We start from the raw sequence: 27,340 nt of genomic DNA on the forward strand, positions 1-27,340 counted from the left end.
ATGAATGCACACAGACTGGGCATTAGCATGGGGAAGATTGTGTGTGGGAAGCATGTTTGTGTGTGTGCTCGTACGTGTGTGTGATTTTAATTAATCACAGTTCTATACTGCCGTGCTTCTGAACTTAATTAGCATTACCAAAGCTCTGCTAGCATGAGCATGAGCGTTAGCTTGTGTTTACGTGTTTTTTTCTCTCATAGGGTTTTTTCCTAACCACCTCTCTGAAAGAATGCCCAGAGGTTGATGAAGCACGGGAGGGTGTAGTGTACAGTATACGCATGTTCCTGCGTGTGTTCACACCTGCGTGTGATTTTAATTAGCCGTAGTTTGCTGTACTTTCATATTTCATTAGCATTAGCGCTCGACAGGGCAGAATGGAGCAGTTAGCGCCGGTGCGTGGTTTGTTTAGACAGGGAATGCATTTGATCGTTGAACCTGGTGAATGGCGGCCAAGCCTATTTGTCTTGTGGTGTTTTCTGCCAGAACAGCAAATAACGCGGCGCCTGCCAACAGTCCGTGCACATCAAACTCATCCTGCTGTCATTTCAGTTCAAGCTAGCTCAACGTGTCACCAGCAAACACATTTCAACACCTACGAGATTATGAGATGAGAGAGAGAGAGAGAAAACACAGTGTGCGACGCTGCCTGATAGATATAAATATCGCAACAGAAAATTAGCCTCATAAGTTATAACCTTTCTAGACCCTTAAATGAAAACAGATGGAAACAGAGACAGCTTATATGTAAAACAGCTGAGGTCTGAATGTTAATCTGTGGCTCTTCATTCAGAAGATTCCGGTACATCTTCACTCATGGTGTCAACAGTCTTTAAAAACATGAAAACTTGACTTCTCGGCCAAGCAACTTCAGTTCCTAAATTGTAAATAGATACTGAAGTCATCCAGACTATGAAGAAACACATAAGGAATCATGTAGTGACTTACAAGTATTGAACAAACCAAAATACTGTGTGAAGAAGTATCTTGCTGGCTCTTATCTGGGGAGCTGTTAATATGCAGTTTCTGAGGCTGGTAACTCTATATGAACTTATCCTGTGCAGCAGAGGAACTCTTGGTCTTTCTCTCCGGGGGCAATCCTGATGAAAGCCAGTTTCATCATCTTCAATGTTTTTGATGGTCATTGCACTACGGCTCTGCACTTGAGGGTACTTTCAAAATTCTAGATTTTACAACTTCACAACTTTACATCTGATGCTCTCAAACACATTAAGAGGACGAGAAATTCAAGTCATTAACTCGAGACAAACACACAATCAAATCCAAACTATCTAGAGTCAGAACACACTGTTTTTGAAGTGCACAACCACAATGAATATGCAGAACGCATGTCATTTGAAAGGTGGTGTTGATCAAACCTCAGGGGAGATAGGATGACTGAAAGTTCTTGACTCATCTCATTCAAAAGGTTCGAACTATTGCACAAAACAGCTTTTTCTTACCTGCAGCTACAGAGTCTTCTGGCGGCTCTGAGTCGGCCAATCCCAGCAGAGCCACGATGAGGAGGAGAGAGACGCCTGAACACTTGACCCGCATGGTGCTCACTGTCCCATTACCCGCCACACAGCCTCCTATCTTCACCTGCAGGAGAAAAGACAAGACAAGATTACTGAAGATGACATGCCAGTAGCTCTCCAGTCCAGAGGGTTGTTAAACCCAATTGCAGAACAGTTCTGATCTCAAAGCAGGTAAACCCAAGAAGAAAGTAAAAAAATAAATGAATAATCACAACACTCCTCATGAGGGATCAAACACGGGTCATCACGGTTGTGGTCCATAACATTACCACTGCCCCGGCTATGGAATTGGGATGCAGCCAGGAAAAAACGGCAACATAAGGAGAAACTAAAGTCATGCCAAGCACAACAGAGAGAAAGGGGAGGTATGTAAACAAAAGCTAGCCAGAGAAGCTTTTTATTTTATTCTTTTTTTTTCTTTATCATTAATTATAGTTTAAACAACATCACAGGCCAGATGTTTCATGCTTGCAGGACACATCTGGCCTGTGGGCTGCCTATTGCGACCCCTGTCCTAGAGCATACTAGCTGAATCTTTATTGTAATTCACTATACAAAAGAGTAAACTGACGTTTAGGAAAGCAAAACATATTTAGGAAATATTTACATCAATGCTTTCTTTAATGCAAACTTAAAGAAATTGTGTTTACTGTGAAATATTTGACCTTTTGGTCACATGATTTTATTTTGTTTGTTATTTTCTGTGCATGTGTTTAGATGAAATGATTGAAATGATTAAAATTAGTGGAATTTAAAATAGGCAGATGCAGAGATGGACACAGGTTCACTGCCCAAAACTGCAGGTAAAAACTGTGGAACGATTTCAGAAAAACGTTTGGCATCGTAAAATTGTAAAGGCTTTGCATATTCCACCACCTGCAGCACATAGAGTAATATCATCAAAAATAATTCAGAGAATCTGGAGAAATCCTTGTGCGCTGTGAGAGAATCTTTATTTACATACAGACTTCTCCTTCTCACTACATGTGTAGAGTAACAGATTGTTAATATCAGGGAACTGAAGTTGGCAGTATAAAATAAATGTTTATGTGCTTTAATAGTCACAGTGAAACTGCTCGTATGGCTGCACACAGATGACTTGTGCACTTAACAAGAGTCACCCACTTGGTTTTGGAAAGACCAACTGGAGAAATGCTGTATCTTTGTGCCAAATAAACTTGTAGAGAGTGAAAGAGCGGTAAATCTGCAGCCAGAAGATCTATGATATTTTTTTTATTTATTTAATCACAAACAGACAAACAAAGAGCCAGGAATACAACAAATATGTGTCAACAAACTCTTTTTTTCAACAATTTGTGCCATTACAACAATGATCCAGGTCAATATATCGATATATATATATATATATATATATATATATATATATATATATATATATATATATATATATATATATATATATATATACATTTTTTTTACAATAAATGCTATTAACAAAATAACTTTTTTTAACAAAAGAACTGATCAGAGCTCACAGAGGAAATATCAAGTTACACGCTGGTTGGTTTATTGCATGTTACACCCAAAACACACTCATGATTAATTCAGAGAATTTGACCATGCCTTGTTTCAAGTGTTTCAAGTGATGCAAGGTGTACTTTTCCTGTCGTTACGATAGCAAAGACACACTGACAAGCCCTAAACCAACTGCGCAGTGCACAGTTGACGGTTTACCTATAGATCGCTAAAATTGGGCCCTGTGTCTTACATTACAAAATGAACCAATCACGCAACCCCACATGTGGCACAGGGAGCAGATAGCTTCCACACCTGCAATGCACCACACCAACAGAGTTCACTCATTTCAGGAGGACCAGACATCAGTACTTTGGATGTTCCGGACAACCGAACTCACAAAGCACATGCTCCTCAGTTCGGAATAAAAAAAATGCCCTTAAAGATATGTGGATGTTTGCTTGGTAAAACCAATTTAGTGTAATTGTAGCAGCTCATGAACTCGAACATAATTGAAATCAAAGCAATAATCAGTAATAAATGCAAACAATTGCGTAAAAAAGCCAAAGTAGTCTGATTTCCAAACACTGGATAGATAGGTTTCTACACTACCTGCCCCTCCCCAGATGTGAATTTCATGTGGGTTGCCAAATTGACACACATTAACAAACAACGACTCGAGCCGTACTCTATAGCTGATCAGTGAATATATACTATAGTATCTGATAATACATCCTGTTCATGTTATGAGTTACTACAGAAAATACAATCCTTAATGGTCCTTGTTTTTTAATTCGTTTTAAAATATCTAGTTGTGGTCTCTAGTATGAATAAAGGCCATTTGAGCCGTTTTTTTTTGTATTTCTATTTAGCCCTGTTTTATTTCACTGAATTAGTGGTCTCTGAAGAAAGACAGAATTTGGCTCCCCCCATGGACCCCACCCACTCATCCTCCCCCTAAAAATGGTATACCAAAAGTGTTGTATGGTAGCTTTAAATAATACTAGACAGTCAAATAAACCCACTACTTTTTGAATTATTATTACTATTACTATTTATTTACATATTTATTTCTGATATTTACCTGCCCAGATAGTGTATTAACCAAAATTTCAATGTATTGTGTTACTTAAAATGCATCATAAACTACGCAATTGATATATATGAGGCTTCAGCACTGGTTGACGTCGACATTTTACATCTTTCTGATCAACTCGAATTTCTGAGGCTTTTCTTTTACTAGCTACTGCAGACAATAGAGGCTGAGAAAGAGTTTCATATGCAGCGTGCATATACAACTCAGAGAGACCTATAGTATTTCACAAACAACAAGAAAAAATGGATTTTAGCGGAAGGAGACCTCAGACTTACATTGAGCTTCTGCAATAGGATACAGACTACACACTGTGGGTGTGTCTTAGAGATCAGGCCCACCTTCTGAGTGATAATCCCCCTGAACTCTTACTTCACTGTCTCTCAGTGACTGATGTGTTGAGATGCCCTATAGGCAGTCTGTGCTCTGGTCAGTGATTATCTATCTGCAGGTAGTGGAGTAAATGTTCAGTAATGTTCAGTAATGTTGGTTAATGACAGGCTGCGCAGCGCTCCACTCATCACGCTCTCAGTGCTGCGCTCAGTAATGCCTTTTTTTTTTACAGTGTTTTAAAGACCTGCAGAGATGAATGACAACTTAATTCCTCTAAAGCGCTCTAAAGGCAATCGTAGAGCTGAGAGTGAATGTGAATGAGTGGTTAGTCACAGGAAGCTCAGTCAGAGAGAGTGAGAGAAGAACAGATATGAGAATTGTAATAGACAGAGGAGTCAGGAAGATGGATGGAGCATGAAAAGAGAAGCCCACCTGTCAGAGTGTAACTGCAGTCTGACAGGTTAGCTCTCATCTGATCTGGACAGACTATCCCTTAAAGTATGACGGGGAAAAGATTGTGTGTGTGTGTGTGTAAGAGAGAAAAAGAGAGGGTGTATGTTGACTTTTATTTGAAAAAATAAGGCTAACCTCTCTTGTAAGTAAAGTGCAGTGCTTCTGAATTTGTAAAGCACTTTTTTGGTTCAGGTTTAGGCAATACTTCACCTATTAAAATGTCTTTCAAATGTCTTGTATTCAGGCTACATGTGTAGGTGATACAAAACTCTTATTCTCTGCAGTAAAATAAGCTATTTGCATTTTGAAAATTTGAGGGATTGAGGGAAATTTGAAATCTCCTACAGGACATCTGGAGAAGCTGCCTGTTTTCTTCTGTCTTCTCCACTTAATAATTTCAGATCAGTAACAGGAATCAACCCAAATTCTGCAGGTTTGAAAATAAATGTAAAAACTAGAAAAACATAAAGAAACTAAAGGTTTGGAGGACTGTTTGATTTGTATTGATTGTGTTGAAAAGGAAGTTCAGGAAAGAGCTAATTTTATGATTTTATTCATTCTATTTTGATTTACTTCAATATTTTTCTATACTTTCTATTACAATTACAATTGTGATTTTCAGTAATGTTCCTTATCAAACATGAAAGCTTTTTTATGTAATGCTTAAATAGAAATCCTGAAGATTTAGTGGTGTAATGTCAGGCAGAAAATTGACTAAGACTGCATAAGACTATACTTACATACAGTACCAGCTATGTTTTTCCTACATTGTAAATGAATACTGAAGTGACTCAAAAGTGTTAAACAAACCAAAATACTCTGTGAAGAAGCTTTTACTGTAGGTGGTTCTTATAAGTGGTGCTGTTAACTTGCGGTTCCTTTTCTGGGGTGGTCCTGATGAGTGCCAGTTTCATCATCATGTTTTGACAATCTTTTGCAACTACACTTGAAGATACTTTCAAAGTTCTTGATTTTTTTTTTTTCAGATTGACTGATGATTGATTTCTTCACTCTTTTTTTTTTTAACTGCCATAATATGGATTAGAACTTTACTCAAATAGGACTGTTCACTGTATACCTGTAACTCTACCTCTTCACTACTTTACAACTCTGATGCTCTCAAACACATTAAGAGGCAAAACATTCAAGTTATTAACTCTTGACGAGTTCAGCACAGCTGTTAACTGAAAGCCATTCCAGGTGACTTTACCTCATAAAGCTGACTGAGAAAATGTAAAATATTACACATATTCTGTTTTTTTAACACTTTTTTGTTTACTAAATAATTTCATATGTTTTCCGTCATAGTTCGAATGACTTCAGTATTAATCTACAATGCAGAACATTTTAACACTAAATTTTTAGGTGTTTTCACACTTTTGACTGATACTGTAGTATGGATAAATGTGTAGTGAAATACACAAGTAAACTTACTTATTTTATACTATCTCTGTGTAGTTTTGAGAACTTTTAATTTAGAATCTCTTATCGAATGTGCCAAAAGGTGAATACAGAAGCTTTAATAAATGAAATGAAAGATAGCACAGCATGCAGCTTAAATAAAAAAAAACTATGATTTTAACAGATAAATTTATGAGAAACCTGAGAAAGAGAGAGTCAGATAAAAAGAATAATAAGAGGAGTGAGGGGAGTGGTGGGAGAATGAGAGTTAGTTATAAGATTCACATCTCTGAATAAAACTGCTAATATGTAACTGGACTCTGTTAAAAGACTGAAATAAATGAAGCAAAATAAACGGTTTAAAATGGTTAAACAAATTATGGCAGTAGTTTATGTTTAGAATCCAGGTAGATTAGATGTGATCTGTATACTATACGTTATAATATATGTTTAAATACAGAGGTGTGCAAATATATATATTATTATTAAGATTTTACTGAGGCCGGTTTGAAATGATCTTTTGAAGACCTGAGCGATTAAAAACGAGTGAAAATAGAATGCCCTGAAATCGGCTCGCACACACCCGACCTCTCTCGACCTCACCCGACCTCTCTCTTCCTCTGTCATGTGCGACCCGCGCGGTCGCGCCCAAGGCACACTAGATGCGTTGCAGCAGCAGTTCAGTTCAGCGAGTCTTCAGCACAGTACGCACGGCAACAGATAGGCTTCTTCTCCCCCGTGTCCCACCAGCCAGGTAACATACACATCAAGTAAAATCCTACAGTTTGCCCTCTAAACCCAACGTGAAATCATTTTGTTGTGCAGTAAAATGTCTCATACAGCACCAAACTACTAAACATCTTTAGCCGACTGGTCACTACTAGCTAGCCGCTCTAGCCCAAATCAATAATAGATAACGTTTTTTTTTATAACGAAGCGTTCCACGTGCGCTAAAAAGTGCCCTTTTTCCCCCCTGAGCACTTGCCCCCCAAAATGTCTGTGCACGCCACTGTTAAAATATACAGTACACAGCATGCACATGAATTAGTTTTTTCATCATGCTCATGACATTCAGTCCCTATAAAGAGCTGAATACAAGCCACACACACACTCTGCCACACACAGTGTCAAAATGTTAAAATTTCCTACAATCATATGGACATTTGGTCGCCAAAAAAAGCTAAACACATGACCAACCGTACACACACACACACACACACACACTTGCTGTCCCCAGCATGTGGCCTCTCAGTGTCCGCAGCCCGGTCTCCAGTTTGCTAAATCAATTAACGTGGATCGTTTGGCTGAAGAGTTTGGTCACACTTCATTGTCGGCTTCAGCGAGCTCCTTCTTCCCTCCAACCCCACCACCACCCCACCACTCGCCTCCCTGCAGACCGGAGAAGCTCCAATTGGTTTTACTGATCAGCCATCTGTGAAGCAAACTGTCTGGCCGTGTGAGCAGCCTCTGCTAGCTCTGTCCACAGCACGTCCAATCCAACGCTACTCTGTGGGAGCTGCTGTCCTTCACTTGCTTTTTGGATGGAGACGCGGCCTTCAAGATGTTCACTAATTCACTGAGAAACTTCTTCACAAGCCCAAAGTTTCCAGCATGAAATCAGCAAGAAAGTTTTGTAGAACTCTTTAAACAAAGTATGGGGACACCTGCTCATTTACAACTCCTGAAACATAGGGCATTAAAAAGAGTTAATCATGCCTCTTTATCATGCCTAGAGTAAATGTCTCCTTGGTGCAGGTTTTTGAAGGCTTTTGACTTGATTTTGGAGCATTGCTGTGAGGATTTGATTGCATTTTGGCTCAAGAGTATTACTGAGATCAAGATATTGGTTAATCACAACTTTATGCTCATCTCATCCGAGAGGTATTGGATGGAGCACCATCTCTGCAGAGAACTGTTTCACTACTCCTTAGCTCAATGCTGGGAAGTTCTAACCAACCATTCATATGGTTCCCTTCTATTGTTTAGAATGGTGCCAATAGGTTCACGTTTAACTGCTCTAGTTTATGAGCCCTATTCTACAATACTTCTAACAATACTTCTCTACTGGGATTGTGACCATAATTACATTTTACAGGATCATGATCAGGAGATCGCTGGTTCAGATCCCGTTCATGCAGCTTGCCATCAGCTGCCGGAGCCCTGAGAGGACACAATTGGCCTTGATTTCTCTGGGTGGGTAGATGGCGCTCTCTCCCCACTTCACTCCGACGGGTGATGTCGATCAGTACAAGGCATCTGTGAGCTGATGTATCGGAACCGAGTCGCTGCGCTTTCCTCCGAGCGCACTGTGATGCTACTTCTAAGTTCTAAAAGCAGTTCTAAAAGAGGCGGTGGCTGACTTCACATGTGCTAGTCTTTAGAGGGAGTCCTAATGAGTGGGTTAGGTAATTGGGCTTGTAAGAAAATAGGATAAAAATGAGAAAACAGTTGGCTACTCTTTTTGTTTTTGGTTAAAAAATCTTGCCGCTGAATAATATTCATATATAAAAGTGTATAATCTCCTCTTTTCATTAATAGCTCTTCTGTAGTATATCAGAGAAGAAGGAGACCTCATGCTTTTCTCATTTGTATCCAAGCATTTCTGATTGTATCTGCAGTTGAACCCTTGAGTAAACCCCCAGGTTTATTATTCAGCTATTACTCCTAATGAAAAACTATTATGGATTATTTGCTAACTGCTGGGCCAAGCATATCATAACTTTGAGTCCCACAGGGCTCTATTTTAGGGCCTATGAAAATGCGATTATTTATGAAAGTAAGGTGTTTTGAGAGTGATGAAGGGATCTAAGGTGTTAAGGAGTATGTTTGCCTTCTCATCACATCTGAAAAAATCACATTAGGTGGGTCTTAGAGGCTTTTCTGAATCAGACATAAATATACATGATATGTCTAAGACGGATACAAGAGGCAAACTACTTGTGAGAGCAATAACCAGCAGAGAGCAGTTCTTTAATTTACTTTATATGTATATTTAATCTTTTTTACAAAAAGGCTTTTTAAAGGGTACATATTATACCTTTTTTGTGCACAAGTTAGAATAGGACTACGGGCTTTAAATATGTTCATGAAGTTCTTTGCACAAAATCTCTATTCTTGCCAGTTTCAATTTGAGAATGAGCCGTTTAAGGGCTCTGGCACTTTTATACAAATAAGCTGCTGCAGGTTTGCTATGCCATCAAAGCTAACTGTGGCTGAAGCATGGAACTCATTATTTGAAAGGACTTACATACTGTTCATCCCCCTCATCTTGCCAAAGCCAGTAGCTACTGATCCCTCAGTCAGACGAAGTCTGCTGGCCAATTCAGAGTCTGAGTCCAATGTTTCAGATTCTCTCAGGATCTTTAACTGATCTAGTGGGCGGGGCTCTGGTTGAGGTTTACTGGTGTGGGGTGGTGCCAGGGTGGTTTAATGCAGGTTTCCCTAGATATGACTTGTTTATTATATTGTTATTATAAGTCGTAACTTACATTTCTCAATAAATTTGTAAATATTTAAAAATTATAATCTTTGAAAAGCAATCCAAAAATACTTTTAGGTTACTTAACTAAATTAATAGTGGAAAAATTAATGAAAAACCTGAAAAAAACTCTATTTGCTATTCAGCCTTTGGAAAAAATTTAATTAGGGTCGGTTTCAGCCCAAAAATTTCATTTTAATGTAACTCTAATTAAAAATACATTACTTTAAGCTCATTATACCTGCCTGGACACACAAACAGTTAAAGTTTTCTTAAATAACAGAAGGTGTTTCTTGTATTACTCACAGTATTTCTCACTGCTCCACATGCTGTATGTCCATTAATATTTAATGACTGTCCTTATAATGGCATAGCCTGAGTATGCAGCTACATAACTATTCAGCTCTACTGCAAAAACATGCTCCATTCATAAGACAGTAAATGGACCGAGTGCATTATCATTCACCATGTAGGCTACTTGAAGCCTCTTCTTTCACAAGTCTATAGAACACTAATACATAAAAAGTATACCAGACCTTCCAAACAGCTCTTCATATTCAACAGAACAATGCAGTTAGAGGGATAAAAAAGTCTCAGTAGCCCTTTAATGTCTGTCTTCAAAGAGCTTTCAATGTGCCATATTTAAATACAGGCTGCATCAAACATGCTGCAGTACACAACATTAAGAGTGGTTTTCTTCAAAACCTTAAAACTGTTCTTCAGTAGGACTTTCACTTTAGTGACCAAAGTGTCGACGGGTCCAGTCTTCCACTCCTCACTCCTGAAACTGGAGAATAAACACACTGCACTGCTTTCCATGTAGTTACTCAATTATAAGCCTTAGGTTTAATAATCCTGGGATTTTAAGAGGTTTAAAAAGCCAAACAATGATTATGGATTTAACAGAATAATAAAAGCATATTTGTGTCCGTTTGAAGTGTCTACTTTCTTAAAAAAAAAAAGATAAATGTCAGGAATGCAGCAGCAAGGAGAGGACGCGGTGAGAGGACGCAAACGCAAGTGCTTTTATTTACTAATGAAGAAAACAAACAAAACAATAAACCAAAAATACAACTAAAACAACAAGAAACATAGAAAACACTATGAAACACTAAAAAGAATGAAAAAACAAAAACAAGCAAACTGACGGATGTAAAAACGGACAAGAAAAGACAAACTAACACTCAAAGGGCTATATATATATATATATATATATATATATATATGAAAGGGGACAGAAAACAGGAAAAACCTAAACAAAGGACACTTGGAGATACACAAAAAGACACTTAGAGACACTTGGAGATGCCAAAAAGACACTTGGAGATGCCCAAAAAGACACTTGGAGACACTTGGGGATGCCCAAAAGGACACTTGGAGATACCCCAAAGGACACTTGGAGATACCCAAAAGGGCACTTGTAGATGCCTAAAGGACACTTGGAGATGCCCAAAAGGGCATTTGGAGATGCCCAAAAGGACACTTGGAGATGCCCAAAAGGGCATTTGGAGATGCCCAAAAGGACACTTGGAGATGCCAAATAGACACTTGGAGATGCCCAAAAGGGCACTTGGGGATGCAGAAAAGGGCACTTGGAGATGCCGAAAGGACACTTGGAGATGCCCAAAAGGACACTTGGAGATGCCAAATAGACACTTGGAGATGCCCAAAAAGACACTTGGAGATGCCCAAAAGGACACTTGGAGACACTTGGGGATGCCCCAAAAGGACACTTGGAGATACCCAAAAGGACACTTGGAGATGCTCAAAAGGACATTTGGAGATGGCCAACAGGAAACTTGGAAATGCCCAAAAGGACACTTGGAGATGCCCAAAAAGACACTTGGAGACACTTGGAGATGCCCAAAAGGGCACTTGGAGATGCCCAAAAGAACACTTGGAGATGCCCAAAAGGACAATTGGAAATGCCCAAAAGCACACTTGGAGATGCCCAAAAGGACATTGGAGATGCCAAAAGGACACTTGGAGATGCCCAAAAGGACACTTGGAGATGCCCAAAAGAACAACTGGAAATGCCCAAAAGCACACTTGGAGATGCCCAAAAGGACACTTGGAGATGCCCAAAAGGACACTTGGAGATACCCAAAAGGACACTTGGAGATGCCAAAAGGACACTTGGAGATGCCAAATAGACACTTGGAGATGCCCAAAAGAACACTTGGAGATGCCCAAAAGGACAATTGGAAATGCCCAAAAGCACACTTGGAGATGCCCAAAAGGACATTGGAGATGCCAAAAGGACACTTGGAGATGCCCAAAAGGACACTTGGAGATGCCCAAAAGGACAACTGGAAATGCCCAAAAGGACACTTGGAGATGCCCAAAAGGACACTTGGAGATACCCAAAAGGACACTTGGAGATACCCAAAAGGGCACTTGTAGATGCCTAAAGGACACTTGGAGATGCCCAAAAGGGCATTTGGAGATGCCCAAAAGGACACTTGGAGATGCCCAAAAGGGCATTTGGAGATGCCCAAAAGGACACTTGGAGATGCCAAATAGACACTTGGAGATGCCAAAAGGGCACTTGGAGATGTCGAAAAGGGCATTTGGAGATGCCCAAAAGGACACTTGGAGATGCCAAATAGACACTTGGAGATGCCCAAAAAGACACTCGAAGATGCCCAAAAGGACACTTGGAGACACTTGGGAATGCCCAAAAGGACACTTGGAGATACCCAAAAGGACACTTGGAGATACCCAAAAGGGCACTTGGAGATGCCAAAAGGACACTTGGAGATGCTCAAAAGGACATTTGGAGATGCCCAAAAGGACACTTGGAGATGCCCAAAAGGAAACTTGGAAATGCCAAAAGGACACTTGGTGGTGCCCAAAAGGACACTTGGAGATGCCCAAAAGGACAATTGGAAATGCCCAAAAGCACACTTGGGGACACTTGGAGATGCCCAAAAGGGCACTTGGAGATGCCCAAAAGGACGCTTGGAGATGCTCAAAAGGACACTTGGAGATACCCAAAAGGGCACTTGGAGATGCCAAAAGGACACTTGGAGATGCTCAAAAGGACATTTGGAGATGCCAAAAGGACACTTGGTGGTGCCCAAAAGGACACTTGGAGATGCCCAAAAGGACACTTGGAGATGCCCAAAAGGACACTTGGAGATGCCAAAAGGACACTTGGAGATGCCCAAAAGGACATTTGAAGTTGCCCAAAAGGACACTTGGAGATGCCAAAAAGATATTTAGATTTCTCTAAAAGGTTCATTGAAGAGACATTAGGTTTTCGACATCTGCTGTACCAGTTCTTGTAGATGTAGATTGCTGAGAGAGAAGGAGCGGGCTGGGACCTCAGTATCCGGCTCCGGCCTGGAGACTGTCCGGGTCGTGAGCTTTGAACAGCCATCTAAATAAAGCTGTAACATCTTCCTGCACTGCACTTCCTCTTAGACTCCTTTCTTCTGCGGTCTACATCTACAAGAACTGGTACGTTGAACAGCAGACGTCGAAGACCTAACGTCTCTTCACTGACCCCTTTAGAGAAATCTAAATATCTGGTTGAGAAGATAGAAAGGAGCTTCAAGAAAAAAAAAACAACTTATTCCAGTATTTGATCAATTTATGTACACCACCACTATCCCATAACTTTTGGCACAGCAGAGCCAGAGCGTACTAAATTCTTAATGGAAAATCCCTACAGGTACTTTCAGGCATTCTATACCATCTACCAGCAAAGAAAAACAACTCATAGAGAATAAGATATAAGCAGCTCACCACAACAGAAAACAAAGAGAAACAACAAAGCACAGAGTGTCAGAGTGAAAGTGAGAGAGGCAGCGTTTATGATTGTGGTGGAAAAAGCAGGAAAAGTCGTGGAGAAACAGCAGAGCTGGTGGCTTCCTCATAACGAAACGAATCAAGCCAAGCATCGGACTTAAATAACGGCATCAAAGACGCTCCTCGTTTTCAGCAGAAGAGCGAGGCCTCCTCCTGTGTCTGGGAAGGCAGCCCAGAAAAGCCGGGCGGAGAGAAAGTTTGCTGTTGCTGTCGGCGCTGTGAACCCGGTGCAACTGGCAATAATTAGCTCTCTGCAGCACCTGTCTGTGTACGGGGAAGCGGCCCATGGGCTGATTAGGGCTTTGAGCTACAGTCTCGCAGTGAAGCTCTCTTTAGTCCCATAATCCTTTCCTCTCTTTGATTCTCCCCCAACACACCCCCGTTCTCAGCGGTGTCTCTGAGCCAGAGCCGTTAGACCTGTGCTTTTGTCTAGCAGAGCAAAACAACTGTCTATTCTCTCCAACAGCACGGAATGATGAGCTAATTCACTCTGCGCTCTTTTAACAAGCGTTCATTACTTATTTTTTTCATTTTCCAGATAATTGTTGAGCTTCTTTTCTTATTTTCACCACTTGGCCCTACCCCTTACCCTTACCCCTTACCCCTAACCCTTCCCCTGTCCCTACCCCTTACCACTATCTCTTACTCCTCCCCATACCCCTTACCCCTAACCCTTACCCCTATCCCTACCCCTTACCACTATCCCTTACCCCTCCCCTTACCCCTACCCCTTGCCCCTACCCCTACCCCTTGCCCCTACCCCTACCCTCTACCTTTACCCCTACACCTTACCCCTACCCCTTACCCTTATCCCTACTCCTTACACCTTACCCATACCCCTTACCCTTATCCCTATCCCTGCCCCTTACCCCTTACCCTTATCCCTACCCCTACCCCTTATATCCCTACCCCTTACCCTTATCCCTGCCCCTTAACCCTAACCCTTAACCCTAACCCTTACCCCTACCCCTTACCCCTAACCCTTACCCCTAACCCTTACCCCAAACCCTTACCCCAAACCCTTACCCTTACCCTACCCCTAACCCTTACCCCTGCCCCTTACCCTTATCCCTACCCCTACCCTTTACCCCTAACCCTCTGTTCTTGTAAGGCTGGAGGGGTAGCTTAGGGGGAAGGAATAGAGCTTGTTAGCTCTTCATACTGAGATTTTTTTTAAGATACACACTTCAAACGAAGGGGTCTGAGAATCACTAAAGGTTAATCAAAGCTCATTTTAGCTTCCCATCACAGAGAAATTAGGAAATGGTCAATAATAATTAATTTCTCCACAATCTCTCCCCTTTCTGAAGATATACATACAATGCCCTAAAGTTAACTAGTTGAACAGCAGCTGTTACTGAACTCTTGCGCTCTGGTGTCGTATCGGGTGCTTGAAGGGTTGTCTCAGTTCTTAGGGTGGAGGATTTCACTCGAAAACAAGGGGTAGGGGTAAGCGGTAGGGTCTTCATGCTTCCCTCTGCTGACAACTTTTGTGGAGATATGGATTTTATTCTCCAGCAGGACTTGGCACACTGCCCACACTGCCAAAGGTACCAATTGGTCTTACATAATATTGTAATTTTCTTGAGGTGTACTAGTAGATTGATTTTATTATTTTCCTCTGAAAATAAATGTCTGCATAAGTAACTTTTTTTGTTTTATGAATGAATAAATACATGAATGAATATTAAGGAATATTTTACTGGATACTGAGGAAACAGTAAGAGCCCCACACACACAGATCTACTGGTGAACGATGATGCATCACTATAAATATTTAGTTTCACTCCTACTGAGGAATGCAGGCACCACACTGAGACTACATTACCCACAACGCCTCATTACCATAATTGGATTAACCCTCCAGCGCACGCACACACACACACACACACACACTACATACTGACAACTATGAATCATGCCTTTTCACTAGAGCCTCCACACAGAGAATGAGTGAACAGTTACAGTGCAGGACGGATCCCATTACAGGAGGCTGGGAATAGCAACAGGGCTGTTGAGTCTGATCAAAGAAAGAAATGCTGCAGTAAGAGTTAGTTTGAGCTGCTCATTAAATTTACTACCAATGTAAATTGTCGACTATTAAAGCAGAGTGCTGGGGGAAGATGTGACAGCTGCTTTACTGATGAGAGCTGAGGAAGAAGAAGAGCTGCAGTTCTTTTAAACAAGTGTCCTGTTCCTCACCAGCAAAAAGAAAGGACGGGTAAAAAAAATCAAATTAACTAAAATGGACACACCTCCTCTTATTTAATGTGTTTTCTCCCTTTTTATGATTTTTGTAAATTGTAAATTTATTATATATTTAAATTTATTATTTAAATTTATTATATATTGAAGTCTATTTTAAAGCTATACAGGAACACATGCTTAGATTCTTCTAAGTAGCACATTTATCTTTGAGGTCAGATCTGCACACTCTTGGTATTTTAATCTCAGTGTTTTCATGAGGGAGAGTCAGCGTCTTGAAGGAAGGAGTTTCTGGAGGTGCTGAACAATAGTTGCTGCTGTTCCTTTAGGCTGTGAAGCTCCAGCTCATCCCAATTAAATCACCTCAAATCACCATCTCAGTTCATCAGGTTTAGATCAGGGTATTAATGTGGAGGACTAACACTTTTTTGTTTGCTGTGAGGTTTCCATGTCTTTAATATTAATCAAAAATGTAGAAAATAAATAAATTTAAAAAAGACATTGAATGAGAAGGTGTGTTAAAACTTTTGACTGGTACAATTGGTATTATTTAATTTATAATGCATTCATTCATTAAAAAAAGAAATTATTATGTGCATGAATAGAAAATCAACTGTTATTCATTATTGTGCCACTGTTTCACCACCGAATACCGAACAACACCGAATTTTATAGCCCAAAACTATTTTCTTTTTGCTTTGCAAAAAATTAAATTAAAGTTTACCAAACTACAATTTATTGCTGGGCAATATGATAATATTTTATGTTATTATAATAAACTTTCTTGTCATATCAACAATATCATCTGTGCTGACAGAACACTGATCCAACTGTACATTTCATTATAGAGAGTACTAAAAATCCTGTTCAATTGGAAAGTAATTGAAAAAATATAGTATTTATCTCTGTACTGCATGAAAGAGTCTTTAAATTTCATGCATTCTGAAAGTCAAATGACATGGCAAAAGTCATGGGACATAGCAAAAGTTAAGGGGCATGGCAAAGGTAAAGGCACATGGCAATAGTAAAGGTGCATGGCAAACGTCATGGGACATGGCCAAAGTCAAGAGACATGACAAAAGTCATGGGACATGGCAAAAGTCAAAGGACATGACAAAAGTAAAGGGACATGGCAATAGTTAAGGGACATGGCAAAAGTAAAGGGACACGGCAATAGTTAAGGGACATGGCAAAAATCACGGAATATGGCTAAAGTAAAGGGAAATGATAAACGACATGGGAAAATGAAAAAATCAAGGGACATGGAAAAGTCAAAGGTCATGGCAAAATTAAGGGACATGGCAAATTAAGGGAAATGGCAAAAGTCATGAGACATAGCAAAATCAAGGGGCATGGCAAATTAAGGGACATGGCAAAAGTCATGGGACATGGCAAAAACCAAGAGGTATGGCAAAAGTAAAGGGACATGGCAAAAGTCATGGAAAATCATGGAATATCTCAAGCATATCAGTACAATTTTGGAAAGCCAAACTACATAATTTGCTTCAATTATGAGTAAGAGTTGACAGTTGCAGAACACATGCACTTATATATTAATGATTGGGCACTCATTCTCCTCAAACAATGCTCACAGAGACCTGAGACCTGATGAAATAAGCCTCGGCGCCTCCTCTCAGAAAACCTACAATACTTTAAGGCCCTGTCCCACTGCGATTGTGTCTAAATATCCACTAAAGTACGTCCAAATTTCAGTGGACGCAGTTTAGTGGATATTTAGTGGATATTTAGACGCAATCTGGACGTAGTTTAGTGGATATTTGGACGGCACGTACAGGTGGACGTCAACGTCCATAAAAATATTTTTCTGGGGTCCATCGCTTTTCCATACTTTCCAAGATGCCAGCCAAGAGGAAGGGTTCCGCTAAGACGGCCGCCGCCAAGCGATTTTCCGAGGAGGCAGTTCCAGCTCCCAGTTCCAGTTTCAGTTCTCAGTTCTATGTTCTGCTGCTGAACCATCACTGCAAGGAATCTGTGGTCCATGGTTGTGTAGAAGAGAATAGATGTGCTCTCTCTTGTAGCTCAAGAAGAAATGATGATTCACTAGAAAAAACAACCATATAGTTCCAAAAAGTGGAAGTCGACGTCCAAAGAGTGGAAGTCCAAGTCGGCGTCCAACTTCAATTTAGACGGAATATGGACGTAATTTGGAAGCATTTGGATGCTTCTATATTTTGGACGCAGCGCGTTCACTCAGTGGACGCAATGTTTTCTGATAAATTTGGACGTACTTTAGTGGATATTTAGACGCAATCGCAGTGGGACAGGGCCTCTAATGACCGTCCACCAAATGATATTCCAAGATCTTATATATCAGAGTTATACCAGAGTTTCATACCACAGCGTCAACAGACAGACATATCAGATATTCATTTTAGCATTGCTATGAGATGTGGCACGCTGTAATGGAGAATGAGGTCCAGATAAGAGGTGGAAGGGGCTGGTGGGCAGCTGATTACCCCCTTCAGGTCCTCCTCTGACAGGAGGAAACTTCCCCTCTCCCCCTTTAACAGATTGCCAATATGAGAGAGCAGATATGGGTGAGATGGAGGAGGTGTGGATCACATGCGAGCTGTGGAGCGTGAAGCATCGGTAAAGCAGGCTTTTCACTTCATTACTTTTGCTCTTCTTCTTTACTCTCTCTCTCTCTCTCTGTCTCTCTTACTATCCTTCTCTCTCTCTTTCTCTTGCTCACCCTCTTTCTCATTCCCTCCCCATGAGGATAAATCCATCGCGAGCGGCACAGATTTAGCAGCACATCTGCACCTGCACTACATAAGAAGTGAAAAGGACAGAGAGAGAGAGAGAGAGAGAGAAAGAGAGAGTGAGAAAGAGAGATGAGCGTGAGCGCTGCAGTCACCACCATTATCCTCAGAACAATCCCAGTCATTATCCTGACTGCGATCAATGGCTCTCAGCATGAAGAGCTGTTTGGTAAACAGGAGGCTTCAAGCTCTGCGCCGTCATTCATTGTCCGCCGCACGCTCAGAATTGGCTTCAGTCTCTAAACGCCCCCACACGCCTGCTCCCAAAGCTCCGCTCCACACTTTCTACTGACCCTTTATCCCTGTGGCACCACGCCATCAACAAAATCTGGTGAGCTGACTAGAGGAAAGCTCTCAGTCCTCACTTTGTCTAAAAGCTCATGCTTTCAGGCCTTCTGTCAGTTCATTGAGTTCATTTACATGCATAAATACATTTCATAACATAACTATAAATAGGTTTGTGCAGTTATCCGATTAATCAAGAAGTCATAGAAAGAAACAGCATAGAAAGAAACAGGCAAGAAATCATCTAAATAGTTAATCGAATTTTCACATATTTTTCGATACGTGAATGAGCAAAAACACTGTCACTATGATCAGAAGATCGCCGGTTCGAATCCTGTTCATGTAGCTTGCCATCAGCTACCGGAGCCCTGAGAGAGCACAATTGGGCTTGTTGTCTCTGAGTGGGTAGATGGCGCTCTTTCCCTACATCACTCCAAAGGGTGATGTCGATCAGCACAAGGCGTCTGTGAGCTGATGTATCGGAACCGAGTCACTGCGCTTTCCTCTGACTGCGCTGTGATGCTAACACGGTAATGCTGCATCAGCAGCAGTTTGAAAAGAGGTGGTGGTTGACTTCACATGTATCGGAGGAGGCATGTGCTAGTCTTCATCCTCCTGGTGTTGGGGCTTCGCTAATGATAGGGGGAGTCCTAATGAGTGGGTTGGGTATTCGGCTGTGTAAATTGGGGAGAAAATTAGAAATAAAAAAGCAAGTTTGGGTTGTACTTGACATTCACATTACGTCTAATTCTGTGGAATTATTGGCTGGTTGCAAGGCAAAGATCTGAATATTGAGTTCTCCTACTGTCTCCTTACCCAAGTTGAGGTAGATGAATTAATCAGATTATTGACAAATTTTAATGTTCTGCAGTAATCAGATTATAAAGTGTATATAAACACACTCATTGGACCTTATTTTAGCAATCAATAGACAAGCCATCAATTACACACAATGCAGCTTGGTTTAGCTTGGTGTCAGTGAGTCTTTGCTATCATAACGACAGGAAAAGTAACCCTGCATGGCTCAAAATGAGCAAAAAGCAATACTACTAATCCTAAATGGTGGATTGCTATTTTAGGGGTGCGGCTAACTGGACATGTACGTGGACTTCTCAGCAGAGGAAACGGATGTGCTTGTTCACGCTTGTTCCCTCTGTTTATTCTTGATATAAAAGTTGGCATAGCAGACAACAGGCATGCACTATGGGTTTGTGCACTGCTGCATGTCTATGTGTGCGAAACAAACAGGGTTTTACATTGCATTGGGGATGTGCCTCTGTTAACAATCCACTGCCAAGATAGCAATGAACATCTTACGGTTGACATCTGTCTAGGTTAATTTCAGTTAGTGATAGCAATACGCCATACATGTGCCTAAACGCACCTCCTTTTGATCGTTTAAATGATGTGAACGCAAGGCATGAAAATATTGACTGTTGGTGGGGTGTAAGACAGCAATGAGCAGTGCAAAGAGTCTTGCGTAGGTTGTAGGAAATGGCCCAATGTCTTGCTAAAAGAAAAGTTCACTAATATTCTATAGATACAGTACATGAGCAAAAGTATTGGCACGCATGTCTCTAGTACTGAGCATCCTACCAATAGATGGAGCACCATCTTTTCAGAGAACACAGTTCCACTGTTCCACAGCTTAAAGCTAAGGGAGTTTATAGCCCACAAGCCCACACCTTGCACCAGTGGCTTCATGTTTAACTGCTCATATTCTATTGGCCCTACTTCTTTACAGAACCTAGACAAGCTGTGTGTGTGTGCATTCCTGTATACACTATTCAGTATTCAGACATACACTGTATCTGCAGATTGGACGAAAAATATACTTTGGTAGAAAAATAAACAATTTCACAACTTTCCTCTCAGCCATGCATCAGTTAGACAAACACAGACAGGGAACAATCAGCATCAGTCAGACTGGCTATTAGATTTGATTGCACCTGAGCCTCATTTTGATTGCACCAGCATCCATCATTCACGGAAGGAGATCTTTGGAAATTGAAAGCAATTTTTTATATAAGAACATGTTTTGACAGATATGATGCAAGGGCTTTACAGAGAAGCACTGTCAGTCATGTGCTGACAAGCTGGATGTGGGGGGCTGGAACTCGGAGTAAATGATGTTCTTAACACCATTAAACTGTGATATTTTGGACTTTCTCATTAGAAATGGCGATACTGCGTGTGTTTCTCGTATGTAAAATGTGATAAATGTTGTTATTTGAGCTGCTAGTATACAACATACAGCTTCAAGAGGAAGATGGATGATCACAGGCCATCAAAGTGGCTTAAAGTTATCCAAAAGTAGTGTGGAAGACTGGTGGAAGAGAACATATCAAGATGCTTTATTCCACCAAATATTGATTTCTGAACTCTTAAAACTTGATGAATATGAACTTGTTTTCTTTGCATTATTTGACGTCTGAAAGCTCTGCATTTTTTTTTTTTTGTTATTTCAGCCATTTCTAATTTTCTGCAAATTAATGCTCTAAATGACAATATTTTTATTTGGAATTTGGGAGAAATGTTGTCTGTAGTTTAAAGAAAAAAACAACAATGTTCATTTTACTCAAACATATACCTATAAATAGCAAAAGCAGAGAAACTGAATTGGGCCGTGCTGGTCTCAAACATAATGGGGTGTGTTTTGGGAAATTTCTGGAGTTTTACTATCTTGGTAACAGAAAACACAGGTGCATCACTGACTGAAATGAACATAGGAAGATGTCAACAGTCACATGTTCATTGCTATCCTAGCAGTGAAGAGTCAACACAGGCACATTTTCAATGTACAGATTCAACACTGCTTGTTACGCACATGGACACGTACGTAGCAGTGCATAAACCCATAGTGCATGCAACTTTTATATCAACAATAAACAGAAGGAAGCAGGTCAGTTTCCTTCACTGAGAAGCATTGGAAACATCTCAATAGCCGCACCCCTGAAATAGCAATTAGCCAAAATCAGGGAATGACAAGTGACACAAGGATTGGTTTATTACACATTACACTCATGCTTATTTGAGAGAATTATTACATGTTTTTTGAGCATTTTGAGCCTCACAAGGTGTACTTTTCCCGTCCTTACTATACACGCCCTATAAATCCTTATAGGCTGCTCAAATAGGGCTCTGAGTTGTTTAAAAACAGCACAACACCCTAACACACCACTGCCACCACCATGTCATTGTCACTGTGGTGCTGAGAATGACCCACCACCCCAACAAACAATAAAAAGGCTCATTTGCATGTTGTATCAGTTCTGCACATCTGCCACAATAACAAATAAGTGAAGACACATTATGCAGCTCAACCTACAGCTTTAATCACCACTTACAGCAGTATTAATTCCTGCTTATTATTTGGCAGAGCTTCTCCGGGGACCTTTGGTATTTCAGCAGATCCCTCAACACGCCACATCACATATTACCAGGTTCTCCCTAAGTGCCTCTTTCCCATCGCCCGACTACAGAAAGAAATCATCAGCCCATCACAGCAGAATATCAATGGTGTTTGTGTTGCTGTAATGGCCTGCTGATTGACAGCATTAGCCGTCTCCTAGTGCTTCAGAGTTAAATCAGTGTGAAATGGCTTATTATGGGCCGAGCGGCTGAATGGGAGGCGTGTGCCGCTGCTTAATTCTGCGGTGAGATAGGGAGATAAATCAGAAAGCGGGGGGCGCGCCGTCTCCTGGGAAGCGTGCCCATGTTATTGAGTCTCCTTCCACAACCACAACCCGGAGGAGGGCGGGAAGAGAACAAGAGGTCAGACTCACACACACATACACTCATATATACTCAAGCATATATATATAACACAAGCAGGAAGTCTAACAATGAGACAAGGTGTCATGTCCACAAGCCTATATGTCCAAATGTTTGTAGACATTGATGTCAGACATCACATAGCTTGTCTAATCCATGTAGAAATGGAAGTGTTGACAATAGAATAGGCAGAATACTGTAGCAGATAAACATAAATCAGTATGGTCAAAATAAGGTCATAATATGGTCTTTTTTTTCTCTCTCTCTCTCTCTCTCTCTCTCTCTCTCTCTCTCTCTCACATGTGCTGAGATGCTCAGCTGGCCGGTCTGCCTGGATGTGTCCATTTGTGGTTCCAGCTTTCTGGAGTCAGCCCTGCCCTTCTACTCATCAGAATTATTACACAACCTTTCTAACTCCTGCTTTTTTCTCTTTCTTTCCTTTCTGTTTTCTCTATCTATTCTCTATCTCTTTTACATGTATGAAGATGCCCTGTTCCTGGTGTTCCCAGCCTGGCTCTCCACTGCCCGCGGTGTTGTACTCCGACTCTGCAACCCTGCACTGATCAACGTTAACACACTCAGTATCTGTTTCTACATTAGCCATAGCTCTAGAGCAGGGGTGTCCAAACTTTTTTTGTTGGGGGCCAGAAGGAGAAATATATTTGAAGTCACTGGCCACAGACTCTATAATAAAACAAATAATAAAATATACCACTTTAAATAATACATTTTCCTGATTACTTTCAGCGCACCCTCTCTGCTTTTCTTTGGCCCATTTTTCTGGGCTATAACTACGCACTCTCTCCGCTTTTAGACTCTTTGGTCCGTTTTCCTGCGCTATAACTGCACACTCTCTCAGCTTTTAGACTCTTTGGTCCATTTTCCTGCGCTATAACTGCGCACTCTCTCCGCTTTTAGACTCTTTGGACCGTTTTCCTGCGCTATAACTGAGCGCTCTCTCCGCTTTAACACTCTTTGGCCCGTTTTTTTTGAGCTACAACTTCAATCTCGCCGCTTTTAGACTCTTTGGTCCGTTTTTCTGCGCTATAACTGCGCACTCTCTCCGCTTTTAGACTCTTTGGCCCATTTTCCTGCTATAACTGAGCGCTTTCTCCGCTTTTAGACTCTTTGGCCCATTTTCCTGCACTATAACTGAGCGCTTTCTCCGCTTTTAGACTCTTTGGTCCGTTTTTCTGCGCTATAACTGCGCACTCTCCCCGCTTTTAGACTCTTTGGCCCATTTTCCTGCGCTATAACTGAGCGCTTTCTCCGCTTTTAGACTCTTTGGCCCATTTTCCTGCACTATAACTGAGCGCTTTCTCCGCTTTTAGACTCTTTGGCCCGTTTTTTTGTGCTACAACTTCACTCTCGTCGCTTTTAGACTCTTTGGCCCATTTCTGACACCTAGCGTTCAAACTTTGAATCTCACATCATAAAAACCTGCTTAACAGTGGGCCAACATTCATTCTATTTCTAAAATACCTCGTGGGCCGCAGTTTGGACACCCCTGCTCTAGAGTTTGTGCCCATCACATTTTTATATTCATAAATTAGTACCTGTCACATTAGCTATAGCTCACATTAATTCTCTGTACTGTTGTTTTGTTCTGTTATTTATTTGTTGTTTGTTTGTACTGAGCGGGTCAACCTGAGTAGGATGGGTTCCTCTGACTGAGTCTTGGTTCCTTCCAAGGTTTCTTCCTCTAAAAGTGTTTTCTTGCCACTGTGTCACCATAAAAATTGGCATCTCTGTGGTGCTGCTCAAAAGAGGCATGGACCTGTTTTTCTCTGTAAAGCTGCTTTGTGACAACATTTGTTGTAAAAAGCGCTATAGAAATAAAATTGAATTGAATTGAATAATGCTTAATGAACCTCTAGGCATAGGCTAGAGAGGTAAAAAGACCACAGTATTGAGCTGTAGAGCAGTGGAACTCTGTTCTCTTGAATGATGGTGCTCCATCCAGTCACCAACATTATTCTAAAAACTGTTCTAAATCCTTTAATCTGGGCAGTAGAGGCAGTTACACGGCATACAGTCATTATTGAAATGTTTGGAGATGCTTTTTAGAAGTTTTGTGTAGTGTAGTCTTAAACAACATTGTGAAAACAATGGCCACCCCATGACTGACTGCGGTTCAATTCCCAAGCTGGGGAAGCTCATCATGCAACAACAATACCAGTCCTTGGCCATTACTGCTAACACTTGCAGCACCTATAGAAGTACCCACCTACCAGTGAAAGATGATTAAAATGTAAGACACTGGAAAAGAGCATCAGACAAACCTAAACCTTGTTAATGTAAATGAAAATGAGTTTCTTTTTACTGAGTTTTAAAATGTATTTAATGTATTTGTCTTTGTTAATACAGTATTAATATTAATTAATACAATAGCATGGTGGGTTTAGAAAACATAGGTAACAATACTCTTTTTTAACATTTTGCTACGTAAACAGAATAAAATAAGTGATGTGCGTAACATGTTATATGGGAATAACAAAGCTATTTTATCACTTTTTAGTTAGCAAAATGTTAAAAAAAGAGTGAAATACACTCATTTTACACTTACAGAGTGAGTTGCAAGTCTCTTCCATTTTGTTATAATTATTAGAAATAGTTCACAGTGGAATATTTCATGGTGAGGAAACTTTTACCTGTTGCACAGGTGCTGCATCCTATCACTGTATTATATAATATTATATAAGACCAACTGGTACTTTTGGCAGCGTGCCAAGTCCTGCTGGAAAATGAAATCCACAACTCCATAAAAGTTGTTCTCAGCAGAGGGAAGCATGAAGTGCTGTAAGAAAACAAAACTGCACTGACTTTAGACTTGGATCAACACCAGCAGATTACATGTCTTTCCAAACCACCACTGATCATCAGTGTCTCTTCCAGATGGTGCTCACTATCAAACAAAGATACAAACAAGATAACACCTTAACACTTACACTTACAGATACCCATGTGGTTGTTTCCAGATGCACCTTGAATGAAGAAACACTGGATGATTTTTTTTTTGTTATTCACATATTACTGTCCCATGTCTTTTGGCACATCAGTGCATACTAGTGGATAGTAAGTCTGAGTAAGTATTAAAATTTGCAGTTGAGAATAGAATTAAAGAAAGTTTTGTTACTTGGTGATAATAATAAATTAGGGTGAAACATTAAACAATAAAATGAGTTTAAATTTTGATGGCCATCTAAATTCAAATGCTAAAATATATTCTGTAGTAATTTCCTTCTTTCTATGAGTTTTATCCTCACAACTGTGAATCCTAAGGGTTAACTCTAGAGGGGCTGTTGGATGACCCCTAAGGTTGGAGGTCGGGGCCTGAAGGCGATCCGGGTGGTAAACATGGGGCTCCTGGGGGCCGCGGGGAGTCGATTTAAGATTCAGCTCAGCTCTGCAGCCCATCATCACTGCTGCACTTTCTGCTCCACGCCCTTGCCATCATGACCCCGGGTTAAAGGGGCCGGACCTTCTGCAACAAGCCAGGAGCTTGTTTTACATTCTGACCAGCCACTCCTGCTGTTCTGAGTCCTGACGGGAAATTCGATTTCACGCCTGTTCTCACTCACGGATAATCATCCTCCACAGCACCACGAGTACCATGTGTAAGCAGCGCTATCAGTGGATATAAGAGCACTTAGAGTGACTTGAGCAAGAGTATATAAATAAATAAGAATTCAACTATAGGTGAATATATAAAAAAATATATATCATTAAAAAGTGACTTGGTTTTACTTTTGTCAGTGTGGGCAGTGTGCCAAGTCCTGCTGGAAAATGAAATCCTCATCTTCTTGAAAGTTGTTCTCAGCAGATGGAAGCATGAAGTGCTTAAATATTTTTTGGGAAAACAATTTTCTGCACTAGCTTTGGACTTGATGTAACACAGTGGATCAACACAACAAAGGCAGTGTGGGCAGTATGCCAAGTCCTGCTGGAAAATGAAATTCGCATCACTGTGTTCTGCACTGACTTTGGACTTGATAGAACACAGTGGACCAACACCAGCAGATGAGAGACATGGCTCTCCAAACCATCACTGATCATCAGTAATTGTTGCATTTCATTTGTAAATCAAGGGAACAGAGTCTGGAGGAAGAGTGGAGAGACACACAGTCCAAACTGCTCGAGGTCTAGAGTGAAGTTTCCACAATCAATGATGGTTTGGAGAGACATGTCATCTGCTGGTGTTGGTCCACTGTGTTCTATCAAGTCCAAAGTCAGTGCAGAACACAGTGATGCGAATTTCATTTTCCAGCAGGACTTGGCACACTGCCCACACTGCCTTTTCATTGACTGTAAGCCACATTATTGTCAACGACAAAAGAAATAAACACATAAAATATATCACTCTGTGTGTAATACATCTATATAATATATGAGTCTCAAATTTTGAGCTGAATTACTGAAATAAAGTCACTTTTCAATGATTAAGATGCACTAGTAAATTCTGCAAAACTATTCATTGTCTTTTGTCTCTTTTTTCAAAACTGTTGGTAAAATCCATAAAGCCTGAAGACAGGTCCAGTGTATGTCTAAGATTTTGGTGAATTTCATTCAGTTACAGTGTGAGTATCTGACCAGATAGAAGACTCTGACTCATTCTCTCTCTGCACCTTATTTAATCTGACCTCTCCTCTGCTCCGGCTCAGTCCGGTTATTGGAGGAGAAGATGAGAGACACACAGGTGAGAGTGGAATGC

At 40.7% G+C, this 27,340-nt stretch overlaps 1 protein-coding gene across 1 annotated transcript in view; it reads right to left on the minus strand.

Annotated features, from left to right (window-relative positions):
* Nucleotides 1-27,340, minus strand: part of LOC103038694 (roundabout homolog 1) — a 356,100-nt gene that overhangs the window by 306,652 nt on the left and 22,108 nt on the right. The window contains exon 2 of the mRNA XM_022681288.2: nt 1,461-1,599. Within this exon, the coding sequence (XP_022537009.2) occupies nt 1,461-1,554 (94 nt within the window). The 5' untranslated portion in view covers nt 1,555-1,599. The remainder of the gene's footprint in view (nt 1-1,460; nt 1,600-27,340) is intronic.

Source organism: Astyanax mexicanus, chromosome 20 (genome assembly GCF_023375975.1).
Source record: "Astyanax mexicanus isolate ESR-SI-001 chromosome 20, AstMex3_surface, whole genome shotgun sequence".
NCBI lineage: Eukaryota > Metazoa > Chordata > Actinopteri > Characiformes > Acestrorhamphidae > Astyanax > Astyanax mexicanus.